At 51.3% G+C, this 22,163-nt stretch overlaps 1 protein-coding gene and 1 long non-coding RNA gene across 6 annotated transcripts in view; one reads left to right on the top strand and one right to left on the bottom strand.

The window, feature by feature from the left end:
- SLC12A7 (solute carrier family 12 member 7) overlaps positions 1-22,163 on the bottom strand; it is a 92,763-nt gene that overhangs the window by 46,494 nt on the left and 24,106 nt on the right. For 2 of the 5 annotated variants that reach the window (XM_090276258.1, XM_090276259.1), the window contains exon 1: positions 6,308-6,517. The exons of the other annotated variants lie outside the window; for them this stretch is intronic. In XM_090276258.1, coding sequence (XP_090132384.1) covers positions 6,308-6,431 — 124 coding nt within the window. In that variant the 5' untranslated portion in view covers positions 6,432-6,517. Of the gene's footprint in view, positions 1-6,307; positions 6,518-22,163 lie in introns of those variants that run through there. 5 annotated transcript variants of the gene reach the window in all.
- Positions 12,229-14,629, top strand: LOC150008360 (uncharacterized). The gene is made up of 3 exons (XR_016511299.1): positions 12,229-12,651; positions 12,898-13,129; positions 14,319-14,629. It is a non-coding gene; the product is annotated as an uncharacterized LOC150008360 (long non-coding RNA).

The raw sequence follows: 22,163 nt of genomic DNA, 5'->3' as shown, positions 1-22,163 counted from the left end.
AAAATAAATCTTTACTTTCTTGGCTGCAAACGCCTGTTTCCATATTATTGGGCTTTGATGTGAGTAGGCAAATGGACCTTTTCAGACTGGCAGCACAGCTGTTCAGCAGTGAGAGGCCACATACAGCAGCCTCCAGAGGATGGCCACCCTGGAAGGTGTCCTCATCCAAGGTCACCCATCCCCCAAAGCAAGAGCCCAGGCCTGGGGGTATCTGATCAGGTCTCTGGACCGTGGCCATAGGTCCACTGGGCAGAGCCCCAGGCAGTGGCTCCCCATCATAGCCGGGTCCTTCAGCAGGCAGGGAGGCAAAGACAGCCCACCACTCACCCACTGGTCTGACCTGGACAGATACCTCTGGCCCACTCCTGCTGCCCCAGTATGGTCTGTGAGCCTGAGCTGCAGCACATGACCATGAGCCAGCCACCTCCCAAGCTCCAGTGTGGCCTTGGCTCTGAGCAGCTCCAAGACCACTAGGTACCTCACCCTTGCAGCACACTCTTTCCAGTGGCCCCATGAGAACGTCATCCCAAACCCCAGTGGTAGAGTAAGTTTGCCACACACCTCTAAGTAGAGGACATTTGGGGTAAATTACTTGAAAAATGAGAAAAAGGGTCCCCACTCTCCAACAGCACATGACACACCACCAATGCACAGGCCATATCCAGGGGCTGGGCACACTCGGCCCTACAGAGCTGCCTGGCACAGAGAGGTAGGTGGCATGTATAGCACAGCGGTGCCTCCACATTCAAGCCCTGCTGGACTGCACAGTGCGCTTCTTCCCTGCTAGTAATGATGAGGCCCTGCTGAGCACACAGGCCCTCTCTGCCAGGGGCCCCAAGAACCCACACACCAGGAGCTCCTCCAGCCACTGATCCTGTTCCCTGTATCTCGGCAGTAGCCTCACCAGCTCTAAGCTGTCCCTTGTGGAATTCCCCTGAGCCAGTCCACTGCCCCTGGCTTCATACTCTGACTCAGTGCCCAGGGGCTTCTGTCCAGGGCCAGGGTCACCCACAGGCCACAGCATTTCATTCAACCTGGAGGCTATATCCAGCGACTGCATTTCTGGAGGACGGCATTTCAGGGAACTGGCTACTCATCCCTTGTCACTAGACAGTCTGACTCCAGCTGGTCAGTTGGGCCCAGCACACAGTACAGTGACAGTCACAGGCCCAAGGGCCCATGTCACCAAAGGGGGCAGCAAAAACAGAGAGCCTGTCTGCACAGTCAGCTGCTCCCTGCTCACAGCCACAGCCCACCTCATGAACAGTGACAGGTAGGTGGTGGGTTCACGTGGATGGAGTAATTCCAGCCTTTATGACTCCAGGTGGCAGGGACACTCTGGATGGTCACACAGCCAGGGTATCAGAAGCAGGACAGGCCTCAAAGCTTGTAATATTCAGGTGGGCAGGGCCAGTGTTCACATCTGAAGGGCCACTCTGCCTTCTCACCACTCTCCCTGCCACTGCCACTGTCCCCAACCCCTAAGTCCTGCACAAATGTCCCCTCCTGAGAGGCCACACTGACACCCACCTCATGATGCTCTATTTTCCCCATTGCACCACAAATCACTGCTAGATCCTACACCCACCATCCCCCAAGAGGAGGGCTGAAACCCTTCTGTTCACTGATGCACCGAGGACCATGATGGCCAGAGTGGTGGACACTCCACAACCTTCACAGGACAGACGACAGCTGCCACAACTAGCACTCAGGGGTCCCGGAGCTGCCTGGCCCTTTGGGGCTGCCGTTAGAGGCATCCCTCAAGCCTAGTTCCACAGCAGCCACCCCCCTGAGCAGCAGCAGCCACCATCACTGCTGTCCACAGGTCAGATGCCCACTCCATCAAAGCATCAAGATTAGGTCTGGGGAACTTTCCAGAAGAAAAGACCATAGAACTGGACCTAAGAGGCAATGGGCTCCTGCACTGTTTACAGGGCATGAAGCTGGGAACATAATTCGGACCAGAGCACAGATGTGCCACCACTGCCTGCACAGCCTGAGATGGGGATGGCACCCCCAGCCACACGACTGGACGGGGTTCACTGCAGGGCTGGAGGAAAGAACAGATGCCCTCACACCATGTGACCCAATGCCAGTCTCCAAACTCCTCTCTGCCAACTTGTTTGTTCAGTTACACACACACACATGCCCACATGCATGTGCATGCCCACACATTCATACATGTGCACATGCAGGCAGATACATGCCCACAACACACATCCCACACACACATACACGCATGGGCGTGGCAGGACTTAACCATGTCCTCACTTGATTTTTAAGAAAAGGGCCTGTCACTTAAAGATGTCTGGGAACCCCCATGAGCACACAGAAAATGCATGGACACAGGCCACGTTCCCAGCACTTGGAGCCACGCTCCATTCAGTAAGTATCCAACTACTTTCTGTTCCTTTGCCTTTACAAATGGAAATTGGTGCCAAATACATGTTTGGTAACTTCTACTGTCCATCTAATATGAAAGCCCCCTAAAGAACATCCATGAGCCAAGCCACCTACAGCAAATCCCAATGAGACAGGCCGACTGTGGGGTCTGCCCCATGGAACAACTGTGCCTGTCCTTCCTGTGTCAGTGTGTCGTATCCTTTCCTTCCTGAAACCCAGTGACGGATATTGCTCCATGTCCTTGCCCAGCAGGACAGAACCTGAAAGCTTTGTCCCATCCTGCTTTTCAACTACACTGCTCCCTGAACCCCTACATATGCCCCCCAGAGAGTTGTGCTCTCAGCATCCTGGTGGTGGTAGCAGCCCCACACTTGGCAGGAAACTTGCTCAAAACCTGGGGTCATGGCCTCAGAGGGTCCACGACCCCTGAACTGGCCCAGCTGATGGCCTCACAGAATGCTACCAGCTACCCACTGTCCACTTCTAATGGCCAGCCTGCCATGTGCCACGACAGGACAAAGGACTGCACTGGGGTGCTCAGATCCCCTTTACAGAGGGCAAAGGAGGGACCCCTAGGTCACCAACAGGAGCTCAGCAGCAGAGTGAAATCACAGAAAGGAATCCAAAAAGCAGAACAACAACCTAAAGAAGAGGAAACAGAGTCAGAGCCACGGGATTTGCCACATGAGGAACAGCCTCAGTCGGAGGCAGGAGACATGGGGGTTGCAGGCTCTATGCACCCTCCAAGGGCGGGATCATCCCCCTTAGCCACAGAAACTGGGGGGTGGGACTTTCTTTGGGGGCCAGAGCCAGTGGCCATGCTTCACTAGAGGCCTGCATGCCCGTCCATGCCATGGTCCCACACAGGCTACCTATGGCCTCCAGGGGGTGTCACCAAGAGAGGGGATCAGGCTGGGCTCCCCCGTGGCAGTTAAAAATCTACCGTATCAAAAGTCAGGAAAAAAACACTCTCCTCCTCCTCCACCTTCCCTGGGTAAGATATTTCTACCAAAAAACAAAGTATCAAGGACACAGGGATACATAAAAACCCGTCCTTTCCACTTCCAGACCAGTCTCTCATCACAATAAAATGCAAAATAAATGTTCCACCACACAGGGGGATGAGGATATGGCGCCCATCCTTGGGGAGGGGACCAACACCCAGGAAAAATGAACCCCAGTCATACCAGAACACCAGGTCCCACCTGGAAGGGAACGGGGAGGGCCCTCAAAATGTTCCTCAGCAGAAGCTAACACTGACCTTGGCCTCTGCTTCCCATGCCAGCCTCCCCTCCTCCCAGTGAATTTTTTCTCTTGGAGGAGTGTCTCCTCCGAGAGGGCCCAGGCTTCCATGAAGCAACACTGGGGTGCAGGGCCACTGTCCTTCTGGCTCTAGAGAACCAGGCACAGGCCTGCCAACCAAAAGAGCTGAGGTCAAGGCAACAGGACTAATTCAAGGTCAACACTCAACAACTACCACCCACCACACTGCCACTAGCCTGAGTGCCCCAGGGACTCCTAATGGCCAGAAAATGGGCTACTCAGAGACATAGCTCCCTGGGAGGCCCCAACCTGGAGCACAGAGCAGGCCCAGGTATCTGTGGGATCCTTCCTGCTAGGTGTCACAGGTTTAAGAGGCCCTGGTGCCTCCAGGCCAGACCAGAGTCTGGTCTCATGAACCCCTGGGATGTGGTGAAAATAAGAGGCATGGGACCCCAAGGCGAGGGGTGAGAATGGTGCATCCTATTTCCACAACAGCCCAAGGATTTCCAAGGACAGGGTCTCCCCAAGCTTGCTCCACCACCACCAAGAAGCCCACCCAGAAAGCCAGGTGCTTTCCTGAGGGGTTTGAGGGTCACCCAGAGTCAGGAGGGAACTTCAATAGCACCAGCAATCCTGTGATGGGGCAGGCCTGGCTGTTCCTGGCTCCTACAGGACCTTCCCCAACAAGAAGGCCATGGGGTGGTTTCCCCAGGCTCCCTCTTCACCATGCTGGTGACATGGGGCCCTTCCCTCAGCATCTCTGAGCAATGACTGTGGTCTGATAGCTCACATTAAAACTCAGAGCCAAGCCAGAGACCCCGAAAGATACTGTAGGGAAAACCTCCTCTGCCATCTCTTTCGGAGGAAACATGAAGTGCACAGAACACAAATGTCGCAGTCCCATTCAGCTCTGTGCCCAGCTTAGCCAAGTGTCACAAGTTCAGCTCGAATCATAAAGGGTCTGTTCACAAGTGAGCACAAATCCCACATTTGGCACTCCTGTGTCTGAGATCACCCAGGCAGATTCAATTTCTGTCCAGCCCCCGCAGAAACTGGGGGGATCAAGGTTAAGAAAGCAAAAGCACTCCGGGAGGCGGGACTGGGGGCCCAAGACCAGCTGGGCGATTCGCTTGCCCATCGGCTTGAAGACCCAGGGCACCACAGGAGAGCTCCTGAGAGCAGAAGGGATAAGCAGGAAGAAAATTATCCCCAGCTTCCAAACAAGCCACAAAGTCTGCAGAGAAAGTGAATGTGGTCCCAAGACAGGGCCAGCAGGCAAGGAGCCGGACACCCAGTAGGGTGGCTGAGGGTTCCTCTAGGAACACAATGGCTCCTGGTGGCCTGACGAGCTCATCCTTGGTGCTCAGAACCAGACCCACTGGGCAGTGGTCAGAGAAAAGTTGAGCTTACAGACTCTGCCTGGTCTCAAGCCCCTGTGCCAGGAAGCAGCCCTGACCAGTCCCACACCCAGCAGAGCAAAGGTGGGCAGCTGCCTCACCCTGAGGGAAGGGACACCTGAGGGAGGGGCAGGACCCTAATGAAGGATGATGCAACAGCCCATCTGGGCAAGCCTTCCAGCAGGCTCCTAATGGTGCCCCCAGGAGAGCCTGGCCTTTCATGCCAAGGTTCTGGGCACTCAGGACCTGTGGCCTCTGCTGACCTGTTTGTTCTCTAAAGTGCCTGGAGCTGGGAGCCTCCTCCCAAGACTGCAATGGGGGGTGGGGCACAGGCAGGGGGAGCCTCAGCTGTGGGTACTAGACTGGTCCTCTCACTTGCCCCAATTTCTAGAGGGGAGCTGAGAGCAAAGATGAAGCCGATCACTGGGGGGAACTCCTCCAGCAGCTGCAAGAACCTGGGCCTGGGGCCTGGAAACGGGATGAGGAGGCACAGGCCTGAGGGAGCCCCCACAAGAGAAAGTGAAAGTGCTGGGACTCCGGAACAAAGAGGGCCGGGGGTACCCTCAGCCTGAGCACAGTTGGGGGACCTCCCCCAGCCCGGCCAGGGGCCTGCTGTCCCTCCTGCTGATGACCCACAAAGTGGGCGCACACAAATGGGACCTAAGCAGGGACTAATCTTACCGGTGGCCCTCAGCCCGGCTGCGTGGGCAGCAAAGGCCTGAGAAGCAGGAAGGCGCTCCTGAGAGCCAACCACCCCCTATGGCTTCCGCACCCCACCGGGCACAGCCAGGCAGGGGTTCTCACGAGAGGCCCCTCCCCTTTCCCATAGTTACCCTGGGGCGTCTCCCACCTCCCACACCTCCCCACTGCCCCACCCCGAGTTCTAGAAAGAAGGTGCTTCCTGGGCCGCGGGGGGTGGGTCACTGGGGGAGCAGCAGGGGAGGCCCACAACCCTAGGAGCGCTGGGCACGGCATGGATCCTTCGCCCTGAGTCCCGAGACTAAGCTTAGTGGGGGGCGGTGGGGGTCTCTGCAGGCAGAGGCTGGACGGGGATAGGGGTGAGAGAACCTCACTCAGGAGGAGGCAGAGTGAGAGGAACTGCGAGGGAGTCTGGGAACGGGGATACAAGGGAGGAAAGCAGCCCCGCACCCTTTCCTCCGGTCCCCCATCCCACCCCGAACCGCCCCCAGGCCGGCGAAGCCCGGCTCCGCCTTTGTCCGGCGGACAGGTGCGGCCGCGCTCACCCGGGCTCGAGCTGTCGGGCTCGTGGCCCTCGGGAGCGCCTGGCGCCTCGGTTAGCTCTGCCGCCTCGTCCTGGTCGCCGTCCGCCCGCGCCTCCACGGGCACCACGGTGAAGTTGGTGGGCATGGTACTCCGGCCACTGCGCGCTTAAGGCCACACCACGCGTTCCAGCCACGCTCCGCTCCGCCCGCTCTAGCCGACGCGCCGCGGGACTTGGGCGCAGGGGCGGTGTCCATGCGGCCCGCCCCCGACCCGCCTCCCAGCCCTGTCCTCGCCCCGCCCAGTCAGCCACGTGACTTCACCTGCGGTCCCCGAGGTCCCTGGAAAAGTTTACTCTAGACGGGGCGGAGCGCCTTCCGCAGATGTCCCTCCCCTGCACGCACCCCCCGTTCTCCCCGTATCACCCTCCTCCAGCGGGCGACTCGGCCTCCTGGCTGCAGGCGCTGACACTGCCCCAACCCTGGCCAGCAGACCTCTGCGAGTAGTCCCCACCACCCCATGGAGTAGTTAGTTCTCCGACAAAGTCTGGCTCCATCGCGAGACAGAAATGCCCCCCCCCAACCCCCGCCCACTAGACTGATTTGGAATCTGGTCCCTCCTCCCCCTCCTTGCCTGGCTGGAGCTCACCCAGCACGTGGGAAGGGGTTTCTTTCAGAGAGAAGCTGATTGGTGAGCAGGGCTGCTCTAGGGGCTCGGTCCACAAGGAACTTCGACAAGACCCCCAAGCCCATCCCTAACTGCTCAAAGCAGCCCGCCCTTCCCCTACCCCACTGGTCTGGTCTGGGGAAGCCACGAAGAAGGGAAAGGAAGCTTGCAGCAGAGTACAGGGAAGGCGAGGCCAGATGACGCTGCAGGCACAGCCCAGATGGCCTTGTTCTTACAGCCTCGGATCACTTTCTTAACCCACGAGGACACATGGAAAGGCACCAACAAAGGGAAATTAGTTGGAAAAGTTATGGCATCTAGGTTCAGTGAGTCATCCCAAACAATTTTACACCCATAAGAAATACAGGTGGTACTGGCAAAGGCAGTCACAACACATTGAAACAGAATAGTCAGAATGGTCTGATCGTGTTTGAAGAGTGTGTGTGTTTCTGCAGGGCTGAAAGGCAATGGAGACTAGGTTCTCTCTGGGCTGTGGAAGCTATCCTTTTCCCCGACATTGTATTCCTGTAACTACTAAATGTAAAGACAAATTCAGAAAAGCCATTTCAAGTGAAAGACAAAGGAGAGAAGGTGGGATGGCCCAGGTTTCCACCCTCTGTCCCAGGCTTCTGGCCGAAGCTGGAGGCCTGATGTCTTGGGGAAGTGCCCAGGGTCCAGGAGGCCCAAGAACACTCTTGATAGGAATTCCACCTGCCTGCACTTAGCGTGGAAGGGCCCTGCCCAACCAGGTGTGAGCTCTGGGGGCCTAGCGCCATCCCTGGGGCATGAACCTAACCACCAGGAAGAAGGGAAGATCCCACCAGCTACTATTCCCTCTACCAGGAGAGCAGTGGAGGGGAGGGGCAGAAATGAGGGGGAGGAGGAAAGAAAGGAAAGGGCAAGAGGCAGGAGGCCCATTACCTCAAGCTAAAATTATATTTTTAATTTTTAAAATATTTTTATTTAATTTCAGAGAGAGGGGAAGGGGGAGAGTAAGAGAGGGAGAGAAACATTGATGTGTGAGAGATACATCGATCATTTGCTTCTTGCACAGCTCCAACTGGGGACCTGGCCAGCAACCCAGGCATGTGCCCAGACTGGGAATCAAACAGGCGACCTTTCGGTTTGCAGGCCAATGCTCAATCCGCTGAGCCACACCAGCCAGGGCTAAAATTATGTTTTTTAGAACAAAAAGTATGGTGAGCCCTTCCTGGCAGGGTGAAGGTATAAGGACCACAGGGACAAAAGCCCGGAGTGGAGGGGACATGTCTGGAGCCTTTGGCTGCCCTGTGGAACCAGGAATCTCCTGGTTGTCACAGTAGGAAGAATTCTCTGAGAGGACTCTCCAGGGCCAGGGTGGTTCCCAAAGACCCCAGGTCTGTCGCACCTGCACTGGCTCAGAAAGGGGTTGTTACAGTCAGGGACAGCAGATGTCCCCTGCTCCACCCTAAAGGACAGAGGGGGCTCCAAGAGTGGGCCTCTCCACCTTGAGCTCCACCACTGTGATCTGGCTTCCGTGCCCCTCCTCCAGCTCGGAAGAAGCCCTATGTTGTCCTTGGGGACAGACACATCTCCCTCACTAGGGGTGGAGGGGTGGGGGAAGGGAGTGGCAGGCCACCCGCCCTGAGGACCTAACTGGTTCTGGGATTCAGTAAAACAGTGTCCTGGATCCTGAAACACGTCATCGTTACCTGAGAATACACAAACAAAAAACACAGACTCACCAGATGAAAGGGACTAAGACGACCCACGAGATAGGGAAGGGAGGGGCAGCTGGGAACGGCTGTGTGGAGCTGCCAGCTTGTGAGTGCCCGCACACTATTCTTGGACTTTTCTGGTGATTTGAAATTCTTGAAAATAAAATCATTTCATAAGTCTCCGTGAAAGCTCCTTGTTTCAAAGTTGACAGACCACTATATTGAAAACACTAGTGGCCACAACCTTTGATGCCCATAGTGAGTTATCCTGATGTCTTGCTGCCAGCTGCCCTTGCTCTGCTCCTCTGTGCCCAGCTCAGGACATCCCAGGCTGGATGTCTCAAGCTGCCTGCACTACCCTTTGCATGAAGGACTGAGGTACAAGGAGGTGCAGGGAGCAGTCCCTTCAAGATGGAAAGTGGGGTCCCCACCAATAGAGCTCTTGGAGACCTTGCTGGGGCTTTATTTTGTATCTGAGGAGAGTAAGGAGTGTTAAAAGAACACAACACTCTGGGCAGGTGCCTCAGTTGATTGGAGTGTAGTCCCATGCACCAAAAGGTTGCGGGTTCAATCCCCAGTCAGGGTGCATATCTAGGTTGTGAGTTCGATCCCTGGTAGGTCAGGGCACGTATGGGGGCGCAAACTGATGGATGTTTCTGTCTCTCATCGATGTCTCTCTCTCTCCCCCTTCCTCTCTCTCCAAGATCAATAAATATATCCTCAGGTAAGGGTTAAAAAAAAAGAAAGAAGAACACATAACTTAGGACTTGAGTGCTTCAAGGGGTTTTAGATCTTTTAATGGGCAGAGTTCTAGCCTAAGGTCACACCTCTCCAGGAGGCCCCCAGTGGATGGATCTCCAGGTTTGGGGACTTTGGTAAGATATGCACAGATTTCCATCCCTCTCCGGTTACTCTTCTGATGCTTTGGAAATCCTGCACACACTTGGTGGCTTCGCTGTGAGCACTTACAAATTACAGGACAAATTGCAGGCTTGCAGTGGGGCTGGTGCAGAGATGGCAGCCTGCCATCTTGAGCACATTGTAAAGTGTGAAACAGCCCCAGCACCCTTTTGCCCTCCAGCCCTTGTTCTGGTTTTACTAGTGACTCCAAGTAAATCTTGGGCAAATGTTTGCTGTCAGCTCCAGGAAAAGCCCTTCCCAGAGTCCAGGCTTCAGAGTCAGAGGGTGAACCTAGGACTGATGCAGGGTCCCTGGGGCTGGCACAGTCCCCACTGAGGTACAGGTAGCCTTGGCCAGAGTAGGAAGAGAGAGCAGATGAGATCTAGCCAAATTCTTGAATCCTCCGTGGCAGCAATGCATCCTGAACCAACTGCAGTTAACTTCCTGGATATATTCAAAGACAGTCACTGTGAGCCCAAACAGCTGGCCCTGATAAATTCAAACATGAAGCCAAATCTAGCTATTCTTGGGCATGAAAGATCTCGGGGGTCATCCCACCAGAATATTGCACTGAGTCCACAAGGGAGGAAGACCCTGGTCTGGATTCTGGCCAGAAAGGACTTGGTCAGGTCACCTGTGTGGTCTTGAAAATGGGGAAAACCCAAGATCTGCCCTCATAATAAACTGAGCTAAACCCTGAGGACATGGCAGTTTGGGGGGATTTCGTCCAAGAAGGGGAGGCAGTGGGATGAGTCTTTGGCCTGGCTGAGTAGAAAGGCTGAGTTAGTGGATCTGGCTCAGCTCCCATTGGGGCCCTCACGATCCGCAGGGCAGAGAGAGGGGGACCCAGCACCATGCCCACAGACTGAGAGCCTCACCTCTCTGTGGCCCACAGCGCCTGGGGATCACAAGCACGGATTGTTTTAATTTAAAAGAAAGTGAGTTGCCTGCACAGCTGTCAGTTATAAACACACCAGGCATTCTCCTCTGTTGGAATGTCCCGAGGACTGCAGGGAGGGAGTGGGGGTTAGCAGCATTTTATAACTGGTCTTGAAAGGAGGGTCTGTCTCATTTCTGTGAAAGGAAAGCCTGATCTGTGAAAATGCAGTCTGTACATACAGTAAAATACAAATTGCTCTCCCCAACATGAGACAATACGTAGAGCAGGTTAAGGGCATTTCCGGGAAACTCTAAGAATGTGAGTACGTTCTCTAATCAGCATGTCATTTTACCTTTCTCTAGTAAAAGTGAGAGAAACACCATTGGAACACCCCGGCAATGTTTTTAAAGCCTACACTGGGAATCTGGGGCAGAGGCCAGACACATGAGTGATCTGCCTTTTCCCCAAACCCCCTTCTGGGGTCACAGCCAGAGAGAGCATGGACTCCCAAGAGCCCTTGCCCATCAGCCAGCATTGGGCACAAGTGGGGAACCCTGCTGTCTCCTCCCACCCTCACTGTATGCCCCAGATCCCCAGAGGGCCATCAGCTCCAAGGAAAGTCTGGGAGGAAGCACACATCTCTGCCCTAGCTGTCGTATGACCCTCTGTCCATTCCCATCCAGGTATACAGGTATCACACTGTCATCTCACCCACGGCAAGAGCCCAGGGCCAGGTGGGCCAGTGACCTCTGGCCTCATCCCTCCTGAAGCTGCATGGTCTCAGGGCAGGTGGTAAGGACCAGCAATAACTGTCAAGGTGACAGGGCTTTGTGGCACTAATCTGGCCCACATGACCATCCGTCTGCCATCTCTGTGCCAGCCCTCTCCCCCAGGCTCCCACCTACACACCTTAACCCAGGACAGAGATGGCATGGGCAGGGCAGGCCCCACCCTTTTCCAGAAGGCTGTGTTTCAGGGTGCAGGCCAGGAACACACCCTATTTCTCTGGACTTTTCCCTAGAGTTCCAGGAAATGAGCCAGTCCCAGGCTGTCCTGTGCCAGTGGTGGGGACAGGAACATCCAGCTTTGGGCTCTGGTACCTCTGACTTCCCTTCAGGCCCAATTGCTCCTCTTTGCAGCTCCATCTCTCTCCAAAACCCAATCCACACCAGCCCAATAGACACATTGTTGCCAGCCATTCAGTCCCTCTGAGGATATCAGACATGACTTTCTCTGACTCCATTGCACGTTACTGGTGTCAATTCGGATCTTTCAGCTGACAGGGTGCTGGCCAGGTCTCCTGTTTCACCCCTCAGAGTGTCATGGATCCCTCCTGGGGCTGAGGTAAGTCTGGCCCACCCAGTAGGCTCAGAGAACACCATGAGGCCAAGCCCCTGGTCGGGGCCTGGGTGTAAGGCAAAGCCATTGGGGGGCCTCCAACCTTGCAGGAGCACAGCCTGTAGTAGGGGCTGCAGAACATAGATTTACACTACAAGTGATGGCTGTGGAATTCCTTTGTGGTCTCCAAGGCATTCTTCATGAATGAAACACTGAACCAAGTAGTTGCCCTTAACATCAGCTACTTCTATTCCTCAAAAGACACCATTTGGAGTGGAAAAGCAGTTCCCAGTGTGCCAAGATAGCTGCCGTCCGTGCATCCAACCCAGGCCTGTACCTGGATTCTACAGACAGCTTACAGAGAGCAAACAAAAACCTAGAACGAAAGGTGAAGACGTGAACAGATGCTCCACAGAGGAGGAGGAGCCAGCAGTCACGTGTGAGGGACGTGGAAACCCACAACCAGGAATAGCACCGAGAGCAGGCATCCATGGGCCCCCCACACCCTGGGGCGCCCTGGGCACACCTGGCTGTGTAAAATGTGCAGCCACCTTGGAAACTGTTTGGCAACAACCTGGGAAACTACACATACAACTCTTTCGTGACCCAGCAGTTCCACTCCCAACAGAAATGTCCAGGCACAGGAGACACACACAAGGATGGTCACAGCAGCAACTTCATGTCAGCCAGGCTGGGAACAGCTCACATGCCCCTCAGTATTGCTGGGCAGAAAGACGGCAATGTGTGTCCAGTGGAATTGCACACGGCAGTGTGAGGGACAAGCCACGGCCACACTCCATCACACAGCCCTGTGGCGGGAGGTTGTGTGAGCCTATCTACCTCAAGCTCAAAGGCAGGCAGACAGCAGGATGGCGGCTCCCTGGAGGTGAGGTGGTGGGGGGTGTGGTGGGGGGCAAATCTGGGGCACCTCAGGCTCTGCTTTGACCTGGTTGGGGCCTGCATGGCACAGCACTGGTGTGCTCCACAGGTAGCTGGCCACTCCTCACAGAGAAAGGGATGGTTACGAGCCTCTGAGATGTGGGATGTGTGCAGAGTGATCTCACAGCACGTTATGCCTGAGCCTAAGCCCTCACATGTGTGCACCTCCACTGGTCCCTGAATTGCCTCCTAGGTCCCAAAACTCTCATTTTCCTGACAGCAAGAGACCTGGTCCTGCTTCTATCACATCCTGTGTCAACAAGGAAAGGACAAGCCAGCAAATATTTCTTAAATTACAAAGCTGTCTACACAGAAAAGAACTCTGTCAAGCCTACAGACCCCAGTAAAGGCACCTGGGGCAGAGGCCTGGAGTGCGCACATGGAATTCCACTGTCGTCCCCAGACAACGGTCTGTTCAACACAAGGTATGTGGCTATGTCAGGGGCCTGTACCGGGGCTGCAGAGGAGCCAGAGCACCTCCACGTGTCCTCGCCAGCAGCTCACAGTCTCAATGAGCTGCGTGGAGCCGTCGTCCAGAGCCATGTGCTGATGTCCCCATTCCAGACTCCAAGCCCTCTCAGGAGAGCTGTCACTAATAGTCACCATGGCAGGCACTACTCTGTATCGTTATGTGCAGGACCTCAACTGTCTTGGCATAATAATGATGCCCATCTGTGGGTCCAGACAGGCTAAATAATTTGCCAGACATCACACAGCCAGTGAGTGGTGAGGCTGGGACCAGGGAAGGAGATCCAGGCCCTGGGTGTTCCCAGGCCCTTGGGTAGTGAGTGGAGAGGCCAGAATGGAGCTGTGCCTTTCCTAGAAGGTGAACCCACTGCCTATCCAAACCTTACCCAGGGCCCGTGGGGTTAGCACTGGACAAACATCCACAGGTCGTCCTCAGGAGTTGATGCAGGCTCTCCTAGGAAAGGGTAGCCGTGTGCACATGCAGCCTGGGAAGGGACATTAGTCCTGTCATCCATTCTGTGGCCAGGCAGGGGTGGTGTTCCCGCCAAGCATCATAATCTCAGCCCACGTGGTCAGTGGAGATGAAAGCACCTTCTTGGGGGCGGTGGATGGGCAGACTGTGTCTCAGCCATCCAGGGCCACGCACTGCTGTCACCATGTGTGAGACATGGCCCTGGGGTCTCTGCTGCTGCAGGTCCTCATGCCATGTGGTCCCCCTGTTTTCCTTAACACCAACCTCAGGACCTTGTCAAAAACTGTTCATTAGTTTTGACTTTTCATTCCCTCTTAAAAAAAAAAATTTTGTTTGTGATAAAATTACATAAAATATGACATAAAATTAGCTGTGTAACCACATTTCACTGCACAGCCTGGTACAGGAAGTACACTCAACCTGTGTTACAGTAATTAAACAAAGAGATTGCCAGGTGTGGGCAAAGTAAGAACATCAGCCAAAGTCAGAACCCTGGATCTGAGAAAACAGAACATCAGAGTGATGGGGGACTCAAATGTTGGAAAATTTTAGTTTCAGGTAACAGCTAATAAGCTTAGTAACCAATGTATGTAAAAAGCTATTGTTTCAGGGATTGGAGGTATTAGCCACTTGGACTCCAGGAGACCATAAGCAGTTCCACCTTTGTGCTTCAGGAGGACTGCAAGCAATCAAGACAGTACCTGAGCCATTGTACTCCACTGTGAGTTGGCCACTGCCCAGGACACAAGGACCACCTCCCAGGACAAAGATGAAAGAATGCTGCAGCTTTTATCCGATTAACATTTTCCCTGAATTCCAAACCCCTTACCTACACTTTTCTTCTTATAAAAAGGGTCTGCTTATAATGGAATTTAAGACAGTCTGTTAGGGTACAAACTCTCTGTCTTCTCAGATCACTGACCATCTGAATAAAGTGCCCATAAAGGTTCACTCCCTGTCTCTGCTTATTGGGTCTGGTGGGGACAGGCAGCACGAACACCAGCTTTTCCGGTTTTCAAGAGCAGCCACCATGGACACCAAGGCTGTCCCAAAGAAGCCAACCTCTTCAGCTGAGTCCAACCAACCAGTTTCCTTGCTTTGTCTCTGTACCTTCTGTAGAAAACCCTCTCCTTGCTCCTGCGGGGGGAGAACTCCCAATCACTTCCACCCCAGTGGGATGGGTATTTACTCAGGTAGACTCATAAAAACTTTAATGTGGCCCTGGCTGGGTAGCTCAGCTGGTTAGTGCATTGTCCCAATTTGCGGGTTTGATCCCCAATCAGGGCATATACAGGAATCAACCACTGAATGCACAGATAAATGCAACAACAAATTGATAGTTCTCTCTCTCTCAAATCAATAAATAAAATTAAAAACAAAGACATTAATGTACCTTTTACATGTCATTGTGCAATCACTACCACCTCCGCCTCCAGAATCCCTGCAAAACTGGAACCGTGTCCCCATTAAACAGTAGCTCCCTGTCCCATGGCCATTGACAAACACTCTTCTATTTTTTGTTTTTATGAATGTGACTCCTATAGGGACCTCATGTAAGCGGAATCCTATATTGTCCTTTGTGACCGGCTGATGTCACTGAGCATAATATCTTCAAGGTTCATGTGTGCTGTAGTGATGGAGGACTCAAATGTTGGACAACTTCAGTTTCAGGTGACAGCTAATAAGCTTAGTAACCAATGTATGTAAAAAAGCTATTGTTTCAGGAACTGGAGGTATGACCCACCTTGACTTCAGGAAACCATAAGCAGTTCCACCTTTGTGCTCCAGGACTGCAAGCAATCAAGACGGTATCTGAGCCATTGTACTCCAGGGTGAGATGACCACCACCCAGGGCACAAGAACCAATACCCAGGACACAGATGAAAGAATGCTGCAGCTTTTATCCGATTAACTTTTTCCCTGAATTCTAAATCCCTTACTTACACTTTTCTTCTCCTTATAAAAGGGGCCTATTTATATTGGAATTTAAGATGGCCTGTTAGGGCACGAACTCGCCATCCTCTCAGATCATTGATGACTTTTCTGGTTTCAGTAGCATGTGTCAGAATTTCCTTCCATTTTAAGGCTGAATCATATTCCATTGTATGGAGAGACCATGTTTTGTTTATCCGTTCATTTATCAATGGACACTTGGGTTGCTTCCAGCTTTTGGCCATTGTTAATAAGTTTTGCTTTAATAAATGTTTTTCCCCTGTAAAGAGGGATGTGGAACAATCTGTCACTAGTTTTGTAAAGAAACACACACACACAGGCACAGAGAGACATCTCAGCAGGGACTTGGGGTGGGCAGAGGGAAAGGCACACTCCTCTGTACCTTCTACATTTCCTGGCCTGTGCCAGCATTGCTGAGACAAAAATACTTTACAATCATTTAAATTAAGCAGCTGCTGAGCCCCGAGATAAGCAGGTCACACGCTGGCGCCCTGAGGGCGGTCGTTTCTGTCCTATTATTACCCACAGCCCAGATAAAGTGACCAACAACCTGTCCCAAGGTCACATTAGTGGGTTCTGACAAACCACCAAAAACGAGGTCCAAGGAGAGGACGTGGCCATGATGGGTTTGGGGCCGAGCTCCGCTTTCGGCTGAGCCTCCCCTGTGAGTGTCTGAGAGACAGGTTGTCTGCTGGCCATGATGCGGATTTAACGGTGGGTGCACTGGGCGCGTGCCCTGGGCCCCAACTTCTGAAGGGCCCCAACTTCTGAAGGGCTCCACAAGTTTACAACTTGTACATAATTAAAATTGCACATATGAAACCAAACTTGGTGTCGTTAGAAAAAAGTGTAAAGTTGGGGTTTTGCGGGGCCCTTCAGAAGTTGGGGCCCAGGGTGCATGCCCGGTGCGCCCGCCGTTAAATCCGCCTCTGTAACCTGGAGTCATGCGGGGGCCCAGGGTCACAGACTTGGCTAGAGTTGATTGTGCCAAACATTTTTCAAACTGGCTGAGCCATCACCTTAAGTTTTGAACTTGAGATTCTGTTATGGAGTGAGAGGGGATTCTTCACATGGCGCCTTGGTGTAAAACCCAACAACTGGTGTTGAGGAAAACAGGTCTTTATTTACAATATTCCAAGCTGGGGAGGGCAGTGAGCACTTCAGCTCTGAGCCCTGTTTTCCCACGGGACCCAGCACTTCCCTTGCTCCACAAAAGGCTAGAAGCCAAAAACATGCCCAAAAGTTCCCCATCCCTTATCTGTCAGCTGTCTCCTTCAGGATATGGGGTATGATGTCATCAGCCTCCATATAATAGTCCAGGAAAACATGTGCCGTGTTGCACTAGATTGCACATGGTTGTCTCTCTGCCCTTTCAAAGCTGCATAGATCTCTTCTCTCCCCTCCTTGCAACCCACACCGAGTTCCCTCTCCACTCCTTCTACCTCCTTGCAAACCCCATGGTTCTTCCAAAATGGCTGCTGCCTTATTTTTAAATCCCTGACCGTGGCCTGTGATGCAGTGCTGGTTCTGACCATTCACAGAACCTTGAGCAGGCCCTGTAGGCTGTTTCCTCACCATTCCATAGTCAAAATCCCTCCTGTCTCCTTGGGGCCTTGGAAAATCCAAAGTCATTTGCATAACTAAGACACTAGCTACCAGCTATAGGTATGCAAAGATATCTTGAAAGCTGCCCCCTTCCTCCCATCCCCCAACCAGCAGGCTCTGGGGATTTTGGGGGACCCTGCTCTGTAACAATTCTGCTTGGTAAACTGAACCAAAAGCAACCTCTTTTTTCTTGACTTTCTTTTTTTCTATTAAGAGGAGAGGGAAAGGAAAGTTTGATTTCACAGTTTCTGAGTTAGATAACTACTTTTTGGTTTAATTACCTCATTCAAAACTTAAACCTTTGGCTCAATTCACATGAGAGCAGACAGACCAATGTGTTATTGAGATGTACTGATATTGCCCTGGCTGGTGTGGCTCAGTTGGATTAAGCCCTGGCCTCCAAACCAAAGGGTTGTCAGTTCGATTCCCAGTCAGGGCATACGTCTGGGTTGCAAGCCAGGTCCCCAGCTGGGGGCACGCAAGAGGCAACCACACATCGATGTTTCTCTCCCTCTCTTTCTCTCTCCCTTCCCGTCTCTCTAAAAATAAATAAATAAAACCTAAAAAAAAAAGACCTTTGATTACAACAGCAGTCTACCAAGGTTACACAGGCCTCACAACTCTGTCAAAGTAAGAAACGTCCAAACCTTAGAGAATTTTTCTAAGAGTATATTTGAGCCAGACTGAGGACATATGCCAGAGAGCAAGATCTCAGATGTTCCAGAGAATAACAGTTTGTAACAGTTCACAGCTTCTTTTACAAATGTGAAATGAAGGAGGGAATGTAAGGAAGATTACACGAAGGTATGAGAAAGCAAGGTGGGGATGGGATTACGGAGAGTTAACAAGATGATATGCTCTCCTGAGGGTGAGTATTTCAAAAGTGTGTTAACCTAGATGCATAGAAACAAAGGACAGGGCTTACTTAAGGCAAAGATAAACCTTTTACTAAACCGTTCTATGCCTGGGTTGTGACAAACACCATGACCTGACCACTTAGGAATTTATGATCAGATCACCCTGTGAGGTTACTTTCCATAGAACCCTTTCTTTTTTCATCCACAACTCAAAATCCAGTGCAACAGGCAGATCCGTCAGAGACAGCATCACAGGCCAAAAGCATGTAATGCACAGGTGCTGATAAGTACAGAGAAAATGAAACAGAAACAGGGTCAGCTGAGATTGTCTGGTTGCTACACTGCTTTTGAGGAGAAAAGCGATGCACATTAAAAACCCAAAACAGAAAGATATGCAACTTTGGGGTGGGGCCAGGACAGTGCCTGAGTTGGGCAGTCACAGAAAAGACAGTGGAAGATCTCTTCAAAGTGCACAAGGAAAATGAGGGCCAGTCTGAATTTCCACACCAGCAAATCAGTCATTAAACATGAAGACAGAATAAAGACATTTTCAGACAAACAAAACCTGACAGAATTCTTCCCGAACCAAAGGCAAGTGACCCCTAATTGAAGCACAGAAATGCAGAACAACCGCAAGGAAAATTATGCAGGTAAACGGGCAAGAGCACTGACTGGACAGGATAACCATGGTGATACATATGGGCCTTAAGTGTATAGAGCGTGATATGCATGTGTAGAATGAAACACACAGCAACAGTGGCCCAGGAGGTGGGGTGAGGTTGTAGATTCTTGTGCCATGTGGGACATGGTAACTATGCTTTTTATACAGACCCCTCAAGCAAAACAACATGACAAGAATAGTAACATGTGTAACTACCAAGCTAATGGAGGGAGAAAACAAAATAACAACAACAACAATAACAACATGTTTAATACTGAAGAACAGAAGATCCATGCTCACGACTGAATGGACACCCTAGAAGATTAGCACATCCAGTTCCTGTGCTCTTGGCATGACCCCGAACAGCAGAGCCTAACGGAACTAGAAGAACAGGCACTTCCATACCAGTAGTTAAAAATGTCAATACACCTCTCTCAGTAATTGATGTACAGTAAAAAATAAAAATGAAAATCAGCAAAGGTAAAGAAAATTTGAACCACCTGTGTAACAAGATTGATGTAATTCACAGCTACTCAGACATGCACCCAACAATTGCACAACTTGTGTTCTCTCCCAAGGCACACAACACATTAACACATTTAGCAAAACAGACCATATTCTGGGCCCCAAAGCCAATCGCTTTCAAAGAATGGAATAACAGTAGGATCTCTCACCACAAAGGAATAAAGCAGAAAATTAACCACAGAGAGATAACTGGAAAATCCCCAACACATTCCAAGAAACCAATGAGCTAAAGAAAAAACCACAATTGAAAGCAGGTAATATTTTGAACTAACTGAAAATGAAATTACAACCTATCAACACTTGTAAAATGCAGCTGAAACTTGTGCAGAGAAAAAACTTGTCACCACAGGAGATCCTGCAAGAATTATAAAGATAGTGTGGTGGGTTGAACTATGGCCCCCCAAGAGATAATGTTGAAGTCCTGGCCTCTCACAGCTGTGAGTTGTGGCCTTATTTGGACATAAGATCATTGCAGATGTGACTGTCTTAAGATGAGGTCACACAGGAATGGGGTAGGGGGGGAGGGTGGTGCTGATCTAATATGACTGGTACCTTTAAAAGGAGAGATATGAGAACACCAGAGGCAAGATGTAGGGGAGGAGGTCATATGACAATAGAAGCAGAGGCTGGAGTGATGTGTCCACAAGCCATGGGATGCCTGGAGTCCCCACAAGCCAGAAAAGGCAGGAATGATCCTACCCTGGAGCCTCTGAAGGGAGCATGGCCCTTCCACACCTGGCCTCAGAACCTAGAGAAAATACATTACTGTTGTTTTAAGCTACCAGACTGCAACTTTGTTATGGCAGCCCTAAGAAATTAATACAAATAGTAAGAATATACTGTGAATAACTTTGTGATAATAATTTTGAAATAGTAGATGAAATAGATGAATTCTCTTGGAAACACTGCCCATCAAGATTTAAATAAGAAGAAACAGAAACTCTGAATAGCACTATATAAACCTTCACTCACACACACACACACACACACACTCAGGCCCAAATGGCTTTACTGGTAAAATTTTCCAAACATGGAAGAAATAATACCAAATATACTAAATTCTTCCAGAGAATTTAAAAAAAGAAGTAATGTTTCCCAACTCATTTTATCAAATCAGCCTTTGTCATCAAAGAACTGAAAGATACAGCCATGGTGGGTTATCCTACACACCATGAAAATATCTAATATGCTACTAATTGGTTTGGCTGTAACATTCTGTTTTTTACCTGGTGGTGACAACAGAAAAATTCTGCAATGTCCTAAAATGAATTACAGAAGCCTTGAGGTTGGGAGGATGAGAGAGACCTGGAGTTGGTTGGTTAACAGCCGAAATAGAAGCCAGGGAAAGACTACTCACATTCCTGACCATGTTGAAACTTTGAATTGACTTCCGGGTGGCTGTTTCAGCTCTTACCCAGAGAGTTAGGTGACTACCAGACGGCATCCTGTTTATGCGTGAACCTTCTGTGGCCCACAACCAGAGCAAAATCAGCAAACACGGCTTTCTCACAGATTACTCACCTGTCCCAGAACTACCCCCACTTTACCTTCTCCCTCCCCCGTATGTAGCCAGTGTAAATTCTTTCAAAGCAACTTACACCTTTCTTTTCATACCCAATGTAATAAAAAGGCTCTATCAGCCCCAGGAGAGCAGACCTGTTTGCCTCCTCCATTCAGCTCTGTCACTGGGGTTCAGGCTGATGCCCCGGGACCTGGTCCTTTTTATGGGTAGCACGTGGCTCAGTAAACCCTTTCTTTCAGAAACGCTTCCAGCTGTGAAGGTTTCTTTTTAACAGGACTGGTTACATGCAAGCAGTAAACATTGAATTTATGTTTGCCTGACTGTTTGTGTCACACATTGGTGCCAGTTTATGTAAAAATAGACATGTCCATTGGGAAAGACCAGAGTGGACAGTTGTTGGAGGGCAGCAACTGCAACTCCCAGCTGCAAGCACAGTCACCACAGAACCAAGTGTGGTTAGAGAGCTACCCATGCCACTCGGTCTCAACTGGGCAGGAATTCAGCATTAACTCAGAGCCCGGTGAAATCAAGGCCACTTGTCTCCTGACTCCCATCAACCCAGCAGTGGAGTGTGTGTGTGTGTGTGTGTGTGTACATGTGTGAGTGTGTGAGCATGAGTGTGTCTATGTGAGTGTGTGAGAGTATTAGTCTCTGTTGGTGTATGAACATGAGCATGTCTTGAGTGTGTGCCCTTTGCTTGTGCTGGTATGCATGCTGTAAGTGTGGGTTAGCTTAGGGGTGTGTGCTCACATCTGCATACTGTTCCTTAAGTTGCCTGGAGCAGCCCAGGATCAGTCACCACACAGGCTATGCATGCCTGGACTCTGAGGCACCCTGCTCATGTAGACACCAATCTGGACCCATTCTCACACAGGGGCTCAACCACCTCCCTCTATCAACCCACAAAGGCTGGAAGTTCATTCATCCTGGGCTCTGTTCCCTCACCTTAACCATACTTTCCTTTTCTACTTTATTCTTTCTCCAAATTGCCCACTTGCACCCTGTTGCCCTCTGCAGGGCAGGGGAGGGTCCCCTTAAGATCCAAGTCTGGACTCCTGGCCAAGATAGAGGCATGCTGCGTCTCCCTCCACAACTAAGAAGGAATACAACTACCTCAAAACTAGAAACAACCAGAAGTTCCAGAAAATCAAGCTGCATGGAAGTCCAGCAAACAAAGATATAAAGAAGAAATACTCACCCAGACAGGAGTGACAGCTCTACCTCGGACGCAGAGGCAAACAAACACAGGAGCCTGTCAGAATGAGGAGACAGAGAAATATGGCCCAAAAGAGGAAACAGATCAAGTTTCCAGTGGGTGAACTAAGCAATGAGGAGATAGCCAACCTAACAGATGAGGAGATAGATAACCTAACAGACACAGAATTCAAAACACTCA

This window comes from Furipterus horrens, unplaced genomic scaffold (genome assembly GCF_987537825.1).
Source record: "Furipterus horrens unplaced genomic scaffold, mFurHor1.1.pri manual_scaffold_5, whole genome shotgun sequence".
Lineage (NCBI taxonomy): Eukaryota > Metazoa > Chordata > Mammalia > Chiroptera > Furipteridae > Furipterus > Furipterus horrens.
The sequence above is the reverse complement of the archived record's forward strand: the minus strand, read 5'-3'. Positions and strand labels throughout refer to the sequence as shown.